This window comes from Telopea speciosissima, chromosome 11 (assembly GCF_018873765.1).
Source record: "Telopea speciosissima isolate NSW1024214 ecotype Mountain lineage chromosome 11, Tspe_v1, whole genome shotgun sequence".
NCBI lineage: Eukaryota > Viridiplantae > Streptophyta > Magnoliopsida > Proteales > Proteaceae > Telopea > Telopea speciosissima.
Window position 1 is genome coordinate 36,345,166 of NC_057926.1, and position 20,489 is coordinate 36,365,654.

General features: G+C 39.8%; 1 protein-coding gene across 1 annotated transcript in view; it reads right to left on the minus strand.

The window, feature by feature from the left end:
* Positions 1–10,153, minus strand: part of LOC122646674 — a 38,159-nt gene extending 28,006 nt beyond the window's left edge. Inside the window, exons 1-4 of the mRNA XM_043840265.1 lie at positions 10,001–10,153; positions 9,377–9,486; positions 3,128–3,277; positions 2,780–3,018 (exon numbers count right to left, since the gene is read on the minus strand). Of these exons, the coding sequence (XP_043696200.1) occupies positions 2,780–3,018; positions 3,128–3,277; positions 9,377–9,486; positions 10,001–10,103 (602 nt within the window). The 5' untranslated portion in view covers positions 10,104–10,153. The remainder of the gene's footprint in view (positions 1–2,779; positions 3,019–3,127; positions 3,278–9,376; positions 9,487–10,000) is intronic.
* Between the last annotated feature and the right edge of the window lie 10,336 nt (positions 10,154–20,489).

Here is a 20,489-nt window from a genome sequence, read left to right on the forward strand (position 1 = left end):
ATCTTTGCTCCAACTTGAGGGGGAGCGTTGAAATAGGCTGCTTACACGATTGGGGTAAGCAGTCCTAGTTTGATTAGGATTAGTCCTACTAGTCCTAGCTGATTAGGATTAGTCCTACTAGTCCTAGCTGATTAGGATTTGTCCTAGTCATGTTAGGAGTAGTACTAGTCAGATTAGATTCTTTTCTTTTATTTTATTTATATTGTTTTACCCTCAGCCGAGTCCTATTCTGGCATTCCTAGTTGTATTAGGAATTCCTAGTAGGACTAGGACTGAGGTGTTATTATTCCTATTTGTACTTTGATCAGATTTACTTCAAGTTATTATAAATAAAGGGGCTTGGGTGATCGATTCTAATCACTCAAGCATTCATATCAAAGCTGTTTACACTCCACATCATCAGGCCCATACACAGGGTCATCACTGTCATCATCACTATCATAATCCCCTTGTACTAGGTCTGGGCAAGTCGCATGAACTGCCTCCTCAAATGTTATCCTTGCCTTCTCCCTTTCTATTTTCCTCCTCTGCCGTACCCTCATGCTTTCAGCTATGGCCCTAGCAATCTCCACAAATACCATGGTGCATGCCATCACATCTGTGGCATTCCCAGCCAAATGTTGTCTCAGTCTTGTGGCCCCACCTGACATAATCGTCTTGTGACAATAGTTGCATCGTGTTTATCATTTGTCACCAAAAGGAGTACCATGCAGCCATGCAACAGCTGTCCTATCACCTCCCCTACCTCCTCTCCTGCCTCTTCCCCTATCGCCTCCCCCGTCGTCATCCCTGTCAGCCATTATCTTACCTCCTTATTGTTGCATAAAGAAAAAAAAGAAGCCATTATTAACTAAGAAACATCAAATTGAGACCACTAAAACAACTATGTAGGCACTCATTATTTTTCCTCTAATCCTCATATTTTTTTCATAATTAAAAATAATTTTCAGAATTTTCTTTCAATAAAATATGGCCTAATACAAGAAAACCAAATATGGTACAGCATTTGAAGCCTCATATGCACTTCAATTTCTGTACCATAAATTTACTTTATGATTTCTAAACAAAACAGAATATTTTCCTTATTTTTCCCTATTTTTTTGAGGTTTTTAAATATGTTTCATAATTTTGGAAATTAAAAATAATTATTTACCTACTGAAAATAATTTCTGACACCGTGAGGCTGTAAATTGGCCAACGATGATTAACATATATATAAATGAGCCCCATCCAGTTTATATTAACTCTATTTTTTCACATATATGTTGTAGGAAAATCAACTTTTTTTACCAAAAAAAAAAATCGAGGCCATAGATTGACCTCCGGTATCTAACAAATAAGAAAATCTACTCCCATACAACAAGTATTTGTCATTATTTTTTCAAAAAAAATATTTTTTGCGAATAGTAACTTTACCTGAAATAGTTGAATGTACCCAAATCTTCCATAGTAAGCAGCAATCAATCTCTTCGTAGTGATGTGGCAACCCCCAGTAGTGTATCCCAGTAGTATTGAGTGGTGATGTGGCAAAGAAAATCAAGATCCAAGCTTGTTCCCACTTCTATAGGTCCAAACCCACCAAATTGGGGAGAAATGTTCGAAATTCCGAACTAAGGGTCGAGACCCTGCCTATTTATAATGGGATTTCTAGCATCTCAGCGAGACGGTACAAAGAGTACCGAAATCTCGCCGAAATTTCGTTAAACTCGACCGAAACTATGTCAAACTAAGAACTCATGTGAGATTTTGTCTCGACCAGGTTGAGATCTCGACAATTTTTTTAATTATGACAAGATTACCTCCAACAAACGTACAGTTCCTGACTTCCTGTAGTAGATCATCGATTACCATCGGGTCTGCATCAGAATAACCAATGATATTGGTGTGACCATGACAACGATAAATAAATTTTTTCTTAGCACACGCTTAAGATACCTCAGGGTACGACATGTTGCCTCCCAATGGACCAAATGAGGTATCTTAACTCTAGGAAAAGGATGTATTTATTTTAATAGAATGTAAACCATAATCCTCCAGTAATCACAGTAGTTGTACTTGATGAAATCCTAGTTGTGCATGTTCAAAAAACTAGGGTTCAACCAAAGAAAAAACAGCATAGGTGGCTGCACACCAGAAGATAGAGAAACCCCTAACAAGCACTCAAAACAAATATGAAAAAAGAACAAGAGGTATTGAAATCAATTCTCTAATACCATGTGACAGTATTAGAACTTGAGATCAGTACCTACACATGCAAGAAAGGAAGAGGAAAAGTAGAAGAAGAGAGAATAGAGAGAACAACACTCCACGATTAGAGAGAACTGGAATACTCTCTAATCGTGGGTGAGGGAACCTTTTATAATAATAGATTGTACAAATTGCAATGATGGACAAAATATAAACTCACGGACAAAAACACCCCTGCTGATGGCCCGACACCATAAACACTTTACACATGGGAAGATGGTTTTTACAATTTCCACATTGACAATGGACATGGTACATAAAAATTAGTACTTGGTATAAATTAGACAGGCATATGCAGTCATACTGGATCAGAAAAGAAGTTCCCATGATTTCAATAGAAGGAGATAAATTAGCAACCAACTTAACTTACCCTGAGAAAATAATCTTCCTAGTTTTCTTGGCCAATCCAGGCAAGATACACAATCGTGTATTATATCCCCACAATCAACATATGTATGTGTATGGGTGGTTAGGTCAATTTTGTATCACTAGTCATAAATGTTATGAGTGACATGGTAAAGAGAGAAATTACCCATTTAGGGTTGGCACAGTGACGTGTGTGTCTTGCATGCAGTCACTGAGATCGATGAACTCAGAACATTGAGAAGCAATGACACCACCAACTGGTGATTTACCGTCCACCGGATGAACTTCCCTGGCACATGGCAAGAGGTCTTTGTTTGTTCCATCAACAGAAAATACTGACAAGAAGAACTTCTGGATTTCTTTAAGTTCTGTTGCTACCAAATTTTGCTCTGTCTGTATCACCATCTGCACTAAAGATGGAAAGAAATTCTTACCTTACAGAAGAAGGTGATGCCATGTGAATAAATCAACATCAAGATCCATAAAAAGATGAAAACCTTTAACAAGAAACAACCTTTGGAGGATCCTGTTGAAGATCTACAAAGTGAATTTTTATCTCTGAGTTTAGGCTTGACTCTACAAACTCAGCAAGTCCTCCAACATGTATCAAATAAATCATATCTTCTATAACCATTACTCTCAAAGGCTGCAAAACCAATGATTCCTGAAAGCCAAATATTATACTTAAGCAAGCGACCAACAAATTAACACTCTGTTAAAGTGAATGGTTGACACAAATAATTAATACAACCTGAAATAACAGGAAACTCTCCCCCTACAGAATTGATAAGTTTAGAAACAACAAAATCATTAAAGGGTCACTGTCAATAAGAGAGAATCTAAAACCAATACCAGCAAGTTGCTTCATTGTCTCTGTAGTCTGCACGCCAACCAACAAGAGGTCAACTGTGTCGGTTCTATTAGAATCCGGCCAGTTATGACCATAGTTGACAAATTCGAATTCAGAAATAATTTGGAATAATTCGTTTTACCAATTTAAGAATTTGGTCCAAGTAAAAAACTGGACTATAAAATAATTTGGATTAATAAAGGAATTATTTGTTTACCTGTAAAAAATTTGGATGTTCATTTTTAATAATTATTTCACCTATTTTTTAACAATCATCTATCATATTCCGATAACATAAAAATGATATATAAATTTAAATATGAATTAATACTCATGGTAGTTCACTTGAAACTATCATTGCGACCTAGTGGTCATGGGTTCGATTCGGGAAACAGCCTATCTGCGAAGCGGGGGTAAGGCTGCATACATTATGACCCTCCCCAGACCCTGCAGTGGCGGGAGCCTCAAGCACTGGGTAAGCCCTTTTTTGTAGTTCACTTGAAACTGAGGTAGTTGCAAGTAGTTTTAGTGAACTGTATGGACAATTCAAGTTAAATCTGTTAATTGCATTTTTTTTTAATAATTTTAATTCTTTAATCATTCAAACAAATATTATATTTGAGATTAAAGAAGAGCAAAAACCAATTGTGAATCTGCTATTGATCTAGAAGATGTACAGACAAATCAAGACTGACAAATCACTCTCATTGAGAGCATAGACGTAATTTGAGCTCAGAATCATCAGCAAGAACATCTACCCATCTACTTGTAGGCATTGTTAATCTCAAAAAAGAACAGGAATGAATGCCACATTGAAATGGATAACTTAAAATTGCGGGGGGGAAACCCGACTACCAATGCCGTGTATATTAGAAAATGAAGTTTTCTAATTTGTATTTGTCAATACTTCAATAGATGAAGGAGAACAACAAACAATAAAATTTGAGAACAAAAGACAAGGGAGGGAATGGGGGAAGCTGGGTGGAGAGTAAAATGACAAGAATAGAAACAGGCCCATTTACCTTCGAGTGAAACTGAAGCCCATAATACTTTTCAACACATTCTCGATTGCCGCAACAGAGCGTTGCCGACTCCTGACTACAACTGAAAACTCATAAGGAAACTTGGCAACCTTGTTGCCATGGCTCATCCAAACACTTTGCTTCTCACCAATGGCTTTAGAACCAAACAATCGCAAGTCCTCTCACAGTCATCTCTCCATCCTCCCATACTCCTGCTTCTCTCCAATTCTGACTTCTCCACCAAGCTTCTGCACAATCAGTTGGAAACCATAGAAAATACTCAACACGAGTATGTTATTAGCTTCAATATACTTGACGATTTTGGGCAGAAAGCAGGGCACACAATCGGTCTAAACAGAATGGGGCCAACGGAGAGAAGTATAACACGAGGGTTGAGATCAGTGATGGATATGAGAGGAAAAGTGCCGGAGATACAGAGGGAGAAGATGGAAGAAAGAGCTCAAGTTTATCAAAAGAATATCTTTAAATTTACTTATCCCAATTATTATGACTGAATAATTTGCTAGAACGAATTTTTCACAAATTATCTGTTTAATGTGGATATAATTAAAGATATGTATGATGGCGTGATGACTAGTGCGAGAACTGTGGGAAGGCAAGGTAGTGAATTACATCAAGGATCAGCTTTAAGCCCTGATTTATTTGCACTTATCATGCATGAATGATTTAACCAGAAACATTCAAAATGAAGTTCCCTGGTGTATGCTTTTTGCTGATGATATTGTTTAGGTAAATGAGACTAAAGTAGGGATTAACGCTAAGTTGGAGTTATGGAGATCAACCTTAGAATCAAAAGGTTTTAAGATAAGTAGAATGAAGACGGAGTATATGGTGTGTAACTTTAGTTACACTAAGATGGATAACAAAATAGTGAAAATAGAGGAGAGAGAGATACCATAAAGTGATTATTTTAGAAATCTGGGGTCAACCATAAATAAAGAAGGTGACAAAGAGGATGATGTTGCACAGTGAATTAAATTGGGATGGATGAAGTGGATATGATGTAGAAATAAAGACTTATTTAAGGAGGAAGAAGGCTGCCTAGTCAGCCACGATTTTGCTTCACAGGGTTGTTGTTTTATTTTATGTTTTATGTCTTGTACGGTTCAGCTGGTCCAACCATTGGTCCAGTTTAAGTCATGGTCTAGTTTGGGTCAATTTAAGTAATTACTTTTACTTGAACTTTTAGTAATTGTTTAGTTAGTTAACTTCACATCAGATTAGAACTGGTAGTGTCTTGTACTCCAAGCTAAGCCGATTGGGGTCTTCTAATTTTGGAAGCTTATAATTTGGTAACTAGCTTCTGTTCTCTGTTTTTACATCTATAAAAGCAACCCATGGACACAGACTTAGCCCATGATTTTATGAATAACCACTGCTGCTGTTGCATGCATGCTTCTTTAATGGAGTTTCCTTGGTGTTTGATCAAAGGAGGAAGGGACTGGTGTTCGATCCAGTCAACACCTTGCGCTGTGAAGCCTGGGTGGATGATATTTGTTCGGGTTTCTCATACGACCACTGTTCTGAAGTTACTTGAAGTTCCCTATCATCAATCAATCCACTGTCCAGTAAGTTCAGCCATTAATTTCTGTTAGTTTCTAATTTTGTCCCCTTAACCTTCTAATTTCTTATTCCCCAAGTCTATCATCCCCACTCCAATCCATTCATCAGAACTGACCAATATTTTGATTGAATTTTAGTCCCCCCAGGAGAGGAACTCGATCAGAGTTTGAGACCAAACTGACTGTCTGATCTTCTGTTATGTGTTTTTCTCCGCATTCTGCCCCATATCGATATTAACCCAGTTTCAGACCTGAAATTGGTAGAAAGATTATAGGCTGTTGATTAAATATTGATCTGTGGTACTGATGTATATTCTGTTTCAGACTTATTTTCAATATGTTCTCAATTTCTGAATTCTGTTAGCCTATACTATTCCCTGTATTAATTGTTATTCTGTCCAACTGATATTCATCCATCTCCTGTTATTGTTTTGAACTCTATTACAGGTTCAGAATAGTAATAACCATTACTCCTCCCTATTTCTGTACTCCACCTCAGTTGAGTACCCTGTTGAACCTTTGTTTTAGTCTCAGTCCTAGATTACCTTGAATCTGGAATTTTCTTTGAAATAAGATCCTGTTATTTGGGGATTGTTTGATTGTTACAAATTAGTCCTACATTAGGAGAGGTACTCCGGAGTGTTGTGGGATTGACATATTACTTTAAAGATTAAAGGAAAATCCTATAGGACTGTCGAACGTCCAGCTATGATGTATGGGGCAGAATGTTGGGCAGTTAAGAAGTGTCATATAGATAAACTAAATGTAGCAGAAATGAGGATGTTGAGATGGATGTGTGGAAAACTAGGAAGGATAAAGTAGGGCATGACATTATTAGAGCTGATTTGAGAGTTGCCCATATACAAGATAAGCTCCGTGAAAGTCATTTGAGGTGGCATGACCATGTCCAACAGAGGCCTTGAAATGCATCAGTTCGGAGGTGTGATTTGATCCATATTGAAGGATCTAAAAGAGCTAGTGGCAAGCCTAAATGACCCTAGGAGAAGTAATGAGGAAAGAGATGCATAGTTTAGGCCTGGCCTCAAGTATGACCTCAAATAGAGCTGATTGGAGAGCAAGGATCTGTGTAGTTGACTCCATTTAGGTGGGATTTCGCTGAGTTGTTGACGATGCCGTTGTGCTCTTTTCTTTTTTACTTTTATTTTTAATATTTTATCTTTGCTATGATCCATGTAGCCAACCCCATTTAGTAGGGATAAGGCTGAGTTGTTGTTGCTGTTTATATCAATTATCTGCGAATATTGTGGGATTCGGGCAAATTATTTGTGTAATTCAGTTCGGCCGATCAATTAAGCAAATATTTTGCAAAATTGACAACTATGGTTATGACATGGACTATCTTCCCCCATCCACTATAGATGCCAAACTTCACTACCAAGGATAAACAGTGTTCCTTTATACAAATATTTTCAGCAATCTTTAACAGAAAAGAAGCTTCATTCCTTGCTTTCAATTCCTCCTTTGCCTCATAACATTAACTAATCAATTTTGTATCTAGTGCCACTTCGGCACTTCCAAAGCTGATCCGTGCTCAAAGCTCCTAAAAGAAAATTCAAGTTAACCAATTTAACCATCAGTGTACCAACGAAAACCCCTATCCTCATTCATGGCTTGAAATCATAGTTGTCAAGGCGTCACCTAGGCACCTTGTTAGTGTCGCCTTGGTTCCCCCCCCCCCCCCTCTCTCTCAACAGCCTTGGGTTGCCTAGCAGCCTTGACAACTATGCTTCCAATATCACACTTGAACTAAATCCTTTTCAATCCAATCCCAAGAATATATTATTTGATTAATGGTAAGAGAATTGACCAGATGCATTAATATCCTCAAAGCTAGCATCAAGAATAATTATTTGAATAAGTGTACTGCTCTTTGCTTCTATTCTGCTTCCTCAGGAAAGTGTTTGTGCAATTAAAATACAATTTCCAGCCTCAGAACCAGATGCTTCAATCTCATTACCAGAATTTCTACCATGTATCAATGATGACTGTAGGCTGAGAATGTAAAGTTGATTTCAGATAGGCAAGTGATCTCTGGCTATTTGCTAGAAGGTGATGATCGGAGTCAGATGCAGGTATGTGGCACGAACCCCTGACAACTTTTCCAGGTGAAGAAGCTATTTTTTTAACAAACAGAATTGATGGATAGATTAACGGGGGGATATACAAAATTGATTGGTATATCCATTATTTGAATGGATATAAATGAAACTATCATGAATTCTAGTTCGAATGTCTGTGACCAAATTTGATGCATTTTGCAGAATAAATAGTTATTGCAATATCAATTTTTTTATTTTTTTTTTTTTTTTTTTTTGGAGGGGGGATTCGGAATATCAGTTTTTCCTTAGAAACCATATTTCTACCTTATCTGTTCATTAAACAAATTATGTGCAATGTAGCTTCATTCTTCTAACTGAATGCATCTTCATATTTTGTTCCAATTTATCTCGAAAATACATTTATGGAACTGCCATTCATCCAAATCAAGGGACTGCATGTTCAAAGAGAAAATAACAATGCATCGAAGAACTTGCATCTAGAGACTAACAACCCACCATGAAAGGTTAGTGCTTTTAGCGCAAGTAATTAATAGTTCTTCCAGAAGACTGTAACCATTCATGTTACAATTGCCACCACAAACACTATCATGCCATCATATTTACCAAAAGGTGTCTACTTTAGACCCTACACACAACTAACTCTAAACCATTTAATTAGAGATGTTTTTGAGCTGTTGCCCCATTAAGTTGAGAAATGAGGGGGAAAATCTGAGTATCGAAGGAATAAAGGTTTGTTTGAAGTTAGGAAAATTGATTTAGAACTTCTCTTTCAAAATCATAAAAGAAGTGGTGGGTGGGTAACATACAAACATTGTCTTTCTAGTATTCAGTATTCTTTAAGAAACCCTCTTGCTTGTTCCTCTTCATTAGCCACTGCCCACAAAAATCTCCCTTCTCAGTCACTTTCTTATGAACATCTCAAGATGCCAGACATATGTATTCATGTGCCAAGTAAATAGATTTTTAGCCAAAAAAAAAAAACAGAAATAGGACAGAAGTTATTGGACTTCTCAGCAGGTGCCCAAGTACACAGATTTCTAAGCAAAAAACAGAAATAGAGCAGAAGTCATTGGATTTCACAGCAGGGACAAATAGCAACACTGGCAAACTACAATAGTGAGATTTAGTAGACATTCTCGACATCAAGATCAATGAAATTGCTGCTCAGTATTGATGTATTAACACAGTTTCCAGGAAACGATGACCTGAGCTCTGTTAAAGTAGAACCTTTTGACTAAGTTGAAAGACAGTGCAGAGTCGTTCCTGAAGTTCAGGCATTTTTCCACCATAGTCAATCATCACTACCGGCCTTAATCCTGTGCACAAGGCTAAGATATCTGTCCAACAAATAACCACAAATTACACGTTACAGTATACTGAGAGAGAGAGAGAGAGAGAGAGAGAGAGAGAGATCAACAAAATTTAATACTAATGAATTACACAATCCGCCTATATATAGATATATTACAGAGCATATAACCGTGGAATAAATAGAATTCTAATTTTAGCAGCTGATAACATGAGAATTTTATAGTGGTCATGACAAATTACTGATGCTGGAGGGGGAAAGAAGATTTAAGCTAGAGAAAAAGGATGCCGGGAGACCCTAGAATTAAGCTTAAACCCTAAAATACAATACAAAATCTCTTCAGAAATGAATATTTGGAAGTCCCTATACCACCCTCTCCCCCCCCCCCCAAAAAAAAACAAAAAAACAAAAAAAAAAAAAAAAAAAAAAAAAACAAGAGATCATTCAACTAGAGAGGATCATAAAAGAGCATGGAGAAAAGTATAGAAAGGAAGCAGCACATAAATCTTTTACAAAAGGGAAAATTGCACAAGACTAATTACCTATGTCGAGTCGACGCTTAGCTGCTGGTTTCAGTTTCCATTTGATTTGAGAAACGGAAGAATGCACTACCTTCAATGCGTCGTCTAATTCTGAAACCTCCATCCGGAAAATAAAAGGTTTGGGCAATGTCTCTCTCTCTCTCTCTCTCTCTCTCTCTCGAGCTTTGAACTGTCTCTCTACTCAAATTGCAGGTCTTGCTTTGATATTTTGTTACGCAATTTAGGACAGAGTTTCCTTCACCCATGACGAATGTCAGCCACATTTTCGAGTCCGTCAGATTAGAAACTAGAAACATTAAGGGCGCGTTTGGTAACGATCTCGGGAGCTGTTTTTCAAGCCCGGGAGTGTCTTGGGACCAGAAAAATGGAATCTAATGTTTGGCAAAATTGATTCTGATTTTCACTCCCAAGAACGAACCGGATACCAAAGTTGGTCACTCCCAAGATCAATTTTAGGGTAACTTAGAAAAAGATCATTTTATCGAAGAACATCGTTCTCAGAACGGAATCGTTACCAAACACGCCCTAATAAATCTATGCCATCCAAATAAAGCACATGTGTTCTACCAAATAAAGCACATGTGCTTGTTTGAGATACAATATAAACATGAATTTTTATCCGCTACTGCACTCATCATGCGGTGCTGCAGGTGCCATGTATGCCATGTGGGGCCTGCTATGCATACATGGCACCTGCAGCGCCGCACGATGAGTACAACAACATTGCAGGTGCCATGTGTGCCATGTGGGGCCCATTGTGCATAATGATCCATATAAACATACCTTGCACTAGAAAGTATACAATATGATATCATAGGTGTGTAGTTCGCCATATCAGCAATAACAACAAACTCAGTCTTTTCCAGTTACATGGATCTAATTAAAACAACGCAAGGAAAACTAAGGTTTACAATAAAAAAAGGGGGATGAAGATATAGGGAAAAGAGGGGTGGAAAATGTAATGAGAAATGAAAAATGGCAATTGACAAATGAAAGATGAAAGATGAAAGTAAGAGGAAAGAGGTAGAGCCTAGCAAGTTAGGAGAATCTTAGCTAAATGGGGTCTGCTATATGGATCCTTGCCTTCCAATAGGCTCTATCTGAGGTCATACTTGGTACAAGACCTAGACTATGCATGTCCTTTCTCACAACTTCTCATGTGATCATTTTAGGCATGCCCCTAGCTCTTTTAGCTCCTTCAATCGAGAACGTATCACTCCTCCATGCTGGGGCTTCCCTAGGCCTCTGTTGAACATGACCATACCACCTCAAATGATTCTCTCAGAGCTTATCATTGATGGAAGCAACTCCCAAGTCAGCTCCAAAACATTCATTTCTTACTTTATCATTCCTAGTTTTTCCATAAATCCATCTTAACATCTACATCTCTGCTACACCTAGCTTCTCAATATGACACTTTTTAACTACCCAACATTCTGTCCCATACATCATAGCCAATTGTACAACAGTCCTATAGAACTTTCCTTTAAAGGCTGTTAAATGGGGTAGATAAAAAGGGGAAGATAATTTGTATGTTTACCATAAAACCCCAAAAATGATGGTTGCTTGGTTGCCATGGGATTGTAAATTACCAAACAGCTTATGCAATAATTAATGTAGTTGTCGGCTACTGTAGCATGTGAATTCTCCCACCCCACTCTTCCTCAAAATCCTACCATTTTCGGTAGGACTTTGAGAAGGGAGGGGAAAGTGGCACTTAAACGTTAATGAAGCTGTAACCGGCACGATGGCACCATCCCTTCAACTTTGGAGTAAAACCTTTCTTGTGCGAAAGAGATAGAACCTGGAGGGTGGAGCTGCGAGTGATCATGGCTAGCCAGAAGAACCAGATGCGAGTGTCGTTCAGAACAGAGGAGTTCGCAATGACTTCTCACACTAGATCCAACAACGACTTCTTTGTTCGAATCCAGTGACTATTTGCAGCGGCGATCTTCAGCATTGATTCATTTGCACTAGAAGTAAATAATTGTTTAACTTGTATTCATTTGTAGTCGCTTTGTTCGCTTGAAGCTTTACCTCATATCATGAAAAAGAGAGACGACAATGCTAACAGAGGGTCGTAGGTTTTAATTTTTCTTGTTTCTACGTTTCTGAATTGGGTTGGAAATCAATGGTGGTTTACCAAACAAAATGATTAACATTGGTATCGTTTTTTTTCCTTTCATGTTATATGAATGAATGTACATAATTGTAGAATGAGCTTTTTGAATTTATCAAAAATAAATAAAATAAAAGAATGAGTTTTTGAAAATTTAAAATCTTAGATCTAATTTTTTTGTTCAAAAAGGGCAAAAAAGATGGTGGAAGGTTGTTGAAGTGGCAATCTTCTCTTCTCTAATAAAAGTCATAATCGAATGGAAGGCCCTGTTGCAGCCGCGGGGGCTTACGAGTGGTATTGCAAAGAAGATGAGTCAGCCCTCTTTCGTCGGGTGGTGTTGCAAGGAAGAAGGGTGACTACCCTGTTTAGCTGGTCGTCTCTTTGAGGAGGAAGCAAAAGGAAGGAAAAGAGCTTAGAATTGATTATTTTATTTAATATGGGGCCCACAATTTCATCTTTCCCATCCTTCTAATTCCTTTCCTTTTTCTACCAAAATTAATAATTCCTTTCCTTTTTTATGTCTTTAAACCCCATGGCAAATGGGACCCACCCATTTTCATTTCTCACCCCTTTTTGCCCGCCAAACAAAGAGGCCATTTAAGCTTTAAAGTAATACATTGGTCACACAACACTCTGGATGCACCTCTCCACTTCATCCATCCCACTTTAATTCTTTGTGAAACATCATCCTCTATGCCCCCTTCTTTGTTTATGATTGACCTCAGATATCTAAAATAATCACTTTGTAGTATTTCTCTTTTCTCAATTCGCACCATGTCAATAGCCATCATAGTATGACTAAAATTACACATTGTATACTCTCTTCGTTCTACTAATCTTAAAGCCTCTTGTAGCCAAGGTTAATCTATTAATCCTTGCTTTTGTCTCATCCACCAAAATGATATCATTGGTGAAAAGTATACACCACAAGACCTCATCTTGAATGTTCTTGGTTAGGTCGTCCATGATAAGCGCAAATAGATAAGGGCTTAAGACTGATCCCTGATACAACTCAATCGTAATTGGGAATTCCTTTCCTTAAACTCTCACATATCTCAGTGTAGTTCTCCATATTATACGGAGTTTTTTTTTTTTTTTTTGGAGGGGGTGGGGATTGGTCAATCTTATCCCTATTATCTCCATCTAATGCTTATATATAACCTTTTGTCTTGTTGCAAATATACAATAGATAAAAATACAATATGATATCAGGGGTATGTAGTTCATTGGAGAAATTATAAGGATAAGTTTCCGCCATTTGTTTATCTTTACCGGATAAGAAAGTTGTGTCACTTAGTGAAGCGAACAATTATAGACGTTGGTGATCGAAGAAACCATTCTTCTTCTTCTTCTTCTTCTTCTTCTCTCTCTCTCTCTCTTTGAATGTCCGGCTTTGCAATAGAGAAGCATACAAGCACGACAATAGTTGGAAAAGGATCTGAAATTGAGGTTTTAGTTAGTGTAAAGTTGAGATCGGACTGAATAGTCGTGTATATTTTTCATTCAATGAAAACAAAGAAATATATACAAAGTACAATCGGTGAATCCCACGAATGAAGGGATCACAAGAAAAAGAGATTTACATGAATTGGGAAACTAAGAAGATAAAAAGAGAAAGAAATATTGTGCAATATATGGGAGACGTGCACTGATTGGGATCCTCCCATTGAACCCGTAATACTCCACCTCAAGTTGGAGCGTGAATGTCATGCATGCCCAACTTGGAAACAAGAAAATGGAAAGTGTCACGGCCAAGAGGTTTGATAAGAACATCAACGAGTTGTATGCGAGTTGGGACATGAACTGTGGCGATGCAACCAGACTGGAGCCGTTTGTGAACGACATGGCAGTCGATATCAATATGCTTGGTGTGCTTGTGAAAGACCAGATTAGCGGCGATGTGTAAGGCCGCCTGACTATCACAAAAGAGACGCATGGGAGAGCTGTGAGAAACACCAAGATCAAGTAACAGAGCATGTAACCAAACCAACTCACAAGTCGCAGCAGCTATGGACCAGTATTCGGCCTTGGTAGAGGAACACAAAACAATGGATTGCTTCTTGGACTTCCATGAGAGAGGACTGTTCCCCAAAAAAGTGATATAATCGGTCACAGAGCGACAAGTCGTAGGGCATGCCTCCCAATCAGAGTCATAATAAGCAACCGGTTCAAGAGGACTCAAGCTGGGAAGTAAAATACCAATGCCAGGGGAAGATTTTAGATACCGAAGTATGTGAAGCGCGGCATCGAGGTGAGGCTGTCGTGGTGCATGCATGTACTAACTTAGGGTATTAACCGCATAAGAAATATCCGGGCAGGTGATAGTCAAATAAATGAGGTGGCCAATAAGACGTAAATAAGGAGAAGGATCGACCAAAACATCATCGGAGTCAACAACCAACCGGATGTTCTATTCCATGGGAAAACTAACAGGCTTTGCGCCAAGCATACCTGAGTCAGATAAGATGTCCAATGTGTATACCGCTGGCTGAGAAAGATGCCTGTAGGGCTATGTGCAACCTCGATGCCAAGAAAATACTTGAGGGGGCCAAGGTCCTTCAAGTGAAATTTCATGTAAGAAGATGATAAGAACCTGAATGGCCTGAGTGTCGGACCCAACGACAATGATATAATTTGCATATACAAGGACGACAGTGTATGAAGAGCCAGAGGACCGAACAAATAAAGAGTAATCAGCCTTAGACTGTCTGTACCCCGCATCAAGGAGAGAACGAGTCAAGGTCGCAAACCAATTTTGAAAAGCCTACTTGAGACCATACAAAGATTTCTGTAGCTTGCAGAACCGAGTCTCCCCCTGCTTGGCATATTCGGGGGGGGAAGACACATGTAAACTTCTTCATGGAGATCGCCATGAAGGAAAGAGTTGTTGACATCCAACTGATGGAGATGCCAACCACGCACCGTAGCAACATCAAGAAGGTTGCGAACAGTGACCAATTTAGCAACCGGGGCAAATGTATCGGTATAATCTAGGCCCTCCTGTTGGGTGTAACCTTTGGCAACTAGACGAGCCTTGTAACATTTAATACTGCCATCAGCGTGCCGCTTAATCTTATACACCCACTTGCACCCGATGGGTTTCTTCCCTGCAGGGAGAGGTTGGAGTGACCAAGTCTGATTTTGTTCCAAGGCATGGAGCTTGACATCCATGGCAGCACGCTAGTGGGGGTGTTTGTTTTCTTCTATAAAAGTACTAGGCTCAAGACCAGTAGACAAGGCAGTGATAAAAGCAAAATGGGAAGGGGATAAATTTGCATAAGAAATAGAATGATGAAGGGGGTAGGGAGTACTATCTGGTAGAGTCTGCTTGACCAAGGGGAACTTAACATGGAGGCCGTAGAATAACCATAGTCTTGGAGGCGAGTAGAGGGAATGTGAGGACGACTAGAGCAGCGTGGTGGTGGCGAGGAAGGAAGTGATGGGGTAGATTGAGCGTGGGAAGAGGGGACGGGGAAGGAAGTGGTGGGGGAAGGGGAAGATTGGGATCAAGAAGGGGAGGATGGAGAAGAGGAAGAGGGTGAAGAGGGTGGCGGTAAGGGTGAGGGAGGGAGAACAGAGACAAGGGTAACGTTGGGAATAGGAAGGGGCAGTACCGTTGCTGGAGGATTGGCGAAGAGAGTGGCAATAGGAAAAACGGACTCGTGAAAGACAACGTCACGGGAGACAAAAACTTGATGGGTCTAAAGGTCATATAAGCGGTACCCTTTCTAACCAAAGGGATAACTAAGAAAAATGCAACGAACTGCACGGGGATCGATTTTATGGCGACCAGGGTCATGGTTGAGGGCATAACACAGAGAACCGAAAACACGAAGGTGGGTATAGGATGGGACTTGGTTGAAAGGAAGCTCATGGGGAGTTTTCCCATTGAGGTTAAAGGTGGGTAGGTGATTGATCAGATACGCGACAGTCAAGACGCAATCCCACTAGAAATGGAGAGGAAGGTGAGCTTGTAAACAAAGGGCACGGGCAACTTCAAGTAAGTCACGATGCTTGTGTTCGGCAACCCCAGTTTGTTGGGGGGTGCCAACTCAAGAGTGTTGATGGAGAATCCCGTGAGTGGATAAAAAGGTGCGCATTGGTTGGGAAAAAATTTTTAAACCATTATCCATGCGAAGAGATTTTATTCGAAAATTAAATTGAGAATTGGCCATATGAGAAAAAGTAGTAAATATTGAAAAAACCTTAGATTTATATCTCATGAGGTAGATCCAAACACTACGAGAATAATCATCCACCAATATCAAAAAATAATATGCACCTGTCAAAGAGGGGGTGAGATAACCACCCCAAATATCACAATGAACTAAAGCAAAGGGTTCAGTGTAACGACGAGTACTTCAAGGAAAATAAAGACATGTTTGGCGAGACAAAGGACAAACATCACATGAGGATGGGAAAACAAGGGATTTATTGTGGAGAAATTAAAGATGACAAACGGAAAAGACCATCCGAAGACAGGTGCCCAAGGCGAAGGTGCCATAAGTTGTCGGAAGGCACACGAGTAGTAAGAAAAGCCATCAGTGGTGTGGAGGATGGCAGAGAGAAGTAGTAGAGGCCATCACGCATCGTTCCCTCCCCAATTAGCTTCTTCATAGACAGGTCCTGAAAAACACAGAAAGTAGGAAAGAAAAGGATAGCACAGTTAAGGGAGGTGGTCAGCTTACTAATGGAAATCAAATTAAATTGAAAAGAAGGGACATAGAGAACATTAGATAAAAGGAGAGATGGGCTAAGGCGTTTGGTGCCAAGGTGAGTGATGGGTAAAGTCTGGCCATTAGGAAGGCAGACAGGAGAAGCCATGGGATGGGGGGGAAACATGATCTAAGCCGGAAAGATTAGAGATCATATGGTCTGATGCCCCACTATCGAGTATCCATAGGGACGAGTGCATACCTGAAACGGAGAGAATGGTTGCGGTACCTGCGAGATTAGCACTGGGAAGAGAGGAATCAATCCCCAAAAGACTGAGCAATTGCTGAACCTGTGTAGGGGTGAGACCAGGCGCAGGGGCAGGAGTTACCACATTCACTTGTGGGGTAGATGAGTCGAGGCCACGGGAATTGGCCTGGGTAGAGCGACGAGGACGCGGTTGATGTCCTGGAGGGTATCCATAGAGCTGCCAACAGGTTGCGCGAACATGGCCATGAACTTTGTAATGGTTGCACCATGGACGACGACGAGGAGTGCTCGTAGGAGTACCAAAAATCATATTGGAAGAAGCCCTGAAGGCAAGCGAAGGGCACCGAGTGGGAGTGACTAGCATGGTGGCAGTGTCAGGAACCGAAGAGAGAGTGATGGCACGTTGTTGATCCTCCTGGAGGAGAAGATGATAGGCTCGATTCACATCAGGGAGGGGCTCGATAGCTAGGATTTGGGTGCGAATGGCGGCGTAACTATCGGATAACCCCATCAAAAACTGATAGACGTGCTCGGATTGAACCACGAAGTGAAGAGTAGCCTGAGCACCGCAACAACAAATAGGGACAGGGGCATAGGTAGCGAGTTCATCCTAGATAACCTTCAGCCAGGTGACGTAGATGGCAAGGGAATTAGTACCCTGTTGGATAGTGGAGAGGGATCACTTGAGATGGAAGAAGTGTGGTGTGTTGCTGCGTGAGAAGCATTCTTCAAGATCCTTCCAGATAGAGGACGCCGTATCAACATAGATGACGCTAGCAGCGAGCGTAGGAGAGAGGACATGGAGGATCCAAGGGAGAACCATAAAATTGCAATGGTCCCAAGCTTGGATTGTGGAAGGAGGAGACGCCGGCTTGGGAAGAGAACCATCCACAAACATGAATTTATTTTTAGCATAGAGAGACATGTGCATAGCACGCCGCCATGTCTGGTAGTTATCCCCAGTCAGAGGGGTTGACACGAGAATAGTTCTAAGACTGTCTGAAGAATGAAGATAATAAGGATAGGACGAGTCAATCTGGCCAGTGTCGGCAGAAATGCCAATGACCTCAGAAACCTCGTCCGACATGATGAAGAGTTGGGTGGAAGCTGTGAGCAGAAGCGAGGAAAAACTGATACCATGTAAAGTTGAGATTGCACTGAATAGTCGTGTATATTTTTCATTGAAACAAAGCAAAGAAATATAATATATAGAAATCACAATCTTTTGTTGATAATATGGCAATTTGATTTTTATTTATCTTTTATTTTTTTAATTTTTGAAAAGGCAAAAAAAAACCTACAGAGATAAAAAGTTAGTTACATCCTCATCCATAGTACTTGCCATCTTATCTGTCCTAGCCTTGAAAATTGTCCTACTTGCCACCAAAACAAAGTGTGAGTCCTTTATGATTACAGATACATCCATCTTTAAAGAAAATTCAGAAATAGATAACAGAATTTGGAATAAACTCCAAGGCCTACCAGCTTGATTATCTTTCATAATCCACTTGACAAGATCTGGCATTGTCTACCCATATATCTATTCTTTGGTGCCCTTTTGGAAACACTTGCTGCAAACCCTGCAAGATACTTTTGCCCTTTGGTGTCAACAGGTCTCCTACACAACCATAACTAATAGAGATAGAAACAAAATGTGATTGGAATAAACAGACAACTACCCAACCCACAGTAGCAGCTGTAATCAAATCATAGCATCCATCCAAGATTGGGTGATCCACGAATGGCAAAGCTAGATAATCCGACATACATATAACAATGATCATTTGACGATTGAACTGACGAAGAGATGAATGATCTGATGATTCGGGATAGGTGGTTTGAGATCTTGGACACGAGATTATACTGCAGGCTCTTGGTTGATACAGTGGTATGGATGGCTACCTCTACGATTAATTTCACACTTAAATCGGCGTGGGAGGCGGTTCACACTCATGGTGATAAGATTCAGTGGTCTAAATTGATCTGGTTCTCATTTTCCCAATCACACTTTTCCTTTGTTGCTTGGTTAGCTATGATGGGGAAACTAATAACAAAGAGCAAGATGGCTAGTTGGGGAATGATAGCAAATACAACATGCTCACCTTGCAGTCATGGATCTGAGACCATTGATCATTTATCCTTTATCTACTCCTACTCTAAGACAGTTTGGCAACAAATTTTATACATTAATGGGTTTATTAGGGAACCCACGAGTTCATGGACGGAAGAGGTGTGCTGGCTGAACAACCACTTCAAGGGTGACTTCATTCTCTACAGTGTGCGGAGGTTCAGCTTGACAATTACTATTTACAGGTTGTGGCAGGAAAGGAATACAAGGGTGTTTCGAAGTGAGAGGAGTAACACTCGGATGGTGATTCAGCGTATTATTGCAGATACGAGGGGTTGTTTTGCAGACTTGAGTTCCCCCACACCAGACAATAGTTGGAACAGAGAATTTTTCACACGATGGGGCATTTGTGCTTTCTTTGTTCACAACAAGATTTCTACTCATGTCTGGCCCCCTCCGCCAGCTAGATGGTTTGCAGTTAACTATGACTGGTCAATCCGAGATATTTTTGGGGGATATGGTTCCATTGGTCGGGACCAAAACGGGTGTGTAGTCTTTGCCTTGGCTGGCTATATTGCGAGTGATTGCATTGTGAGAATGGAACTTCAAACCATTAAGTGCAGCCTAATGAGAGCTAGGATATTGGGTTTATTTCAAGTTCAGGTGAGGTTGGACTCCCTATTGGCCATTCAGATGATCACAGGCGTGTTCAAGGTTCCATGGAACGTACTTGACATTGTGGGGGACATCCATGGACTACAAGACTCTTTTCGAAGCTGTGTTTTTGCACACCACGTACAGGAGATTAATAGTTGTGCGGATTTCCTGGCAAGGTTTCTTAGTTCCCCCCAGGAGATCGATTTTTGTCTTGATAGCCTCCCAATAGCACTGTCCCCCTTAATTAAGGACGATACTGCTGGGAAGAAATATTTCAGATTGTAATCCCCTATTTCAGTTTTATCTAATATAAAAGTTCCCTTTCTCCAAAAAAAAAATGATCATTTGAATCTAACTGAGGATCAATATAGCTTCTACCAAAAAAAAAGGGACCAATATAGCATGATAGATCGGTCACCCATTTATTGAAAATATGAATAACAGTTAAAAGTGAAAGGGGTAGCATTTTGGAACACACTTATTTCGAGAAATTTAGATGAAATAAATGGTGATGGCAGAGATATAAAAGACATGTGACTTATCACATGAGACAGAGATGGGGACCAAACTATGGATTCAAAACAGATTAACAAGAGATGAAGCCCAAAGGTACTCTGTGTGCAGAGGCCCAACCGTCTAGATATGTTTTGAAAAATTACAAGATAAAAATTAATGCCATTACGATTCATTATCCACTTTGTAAAGGGGGTACATGAGATTAA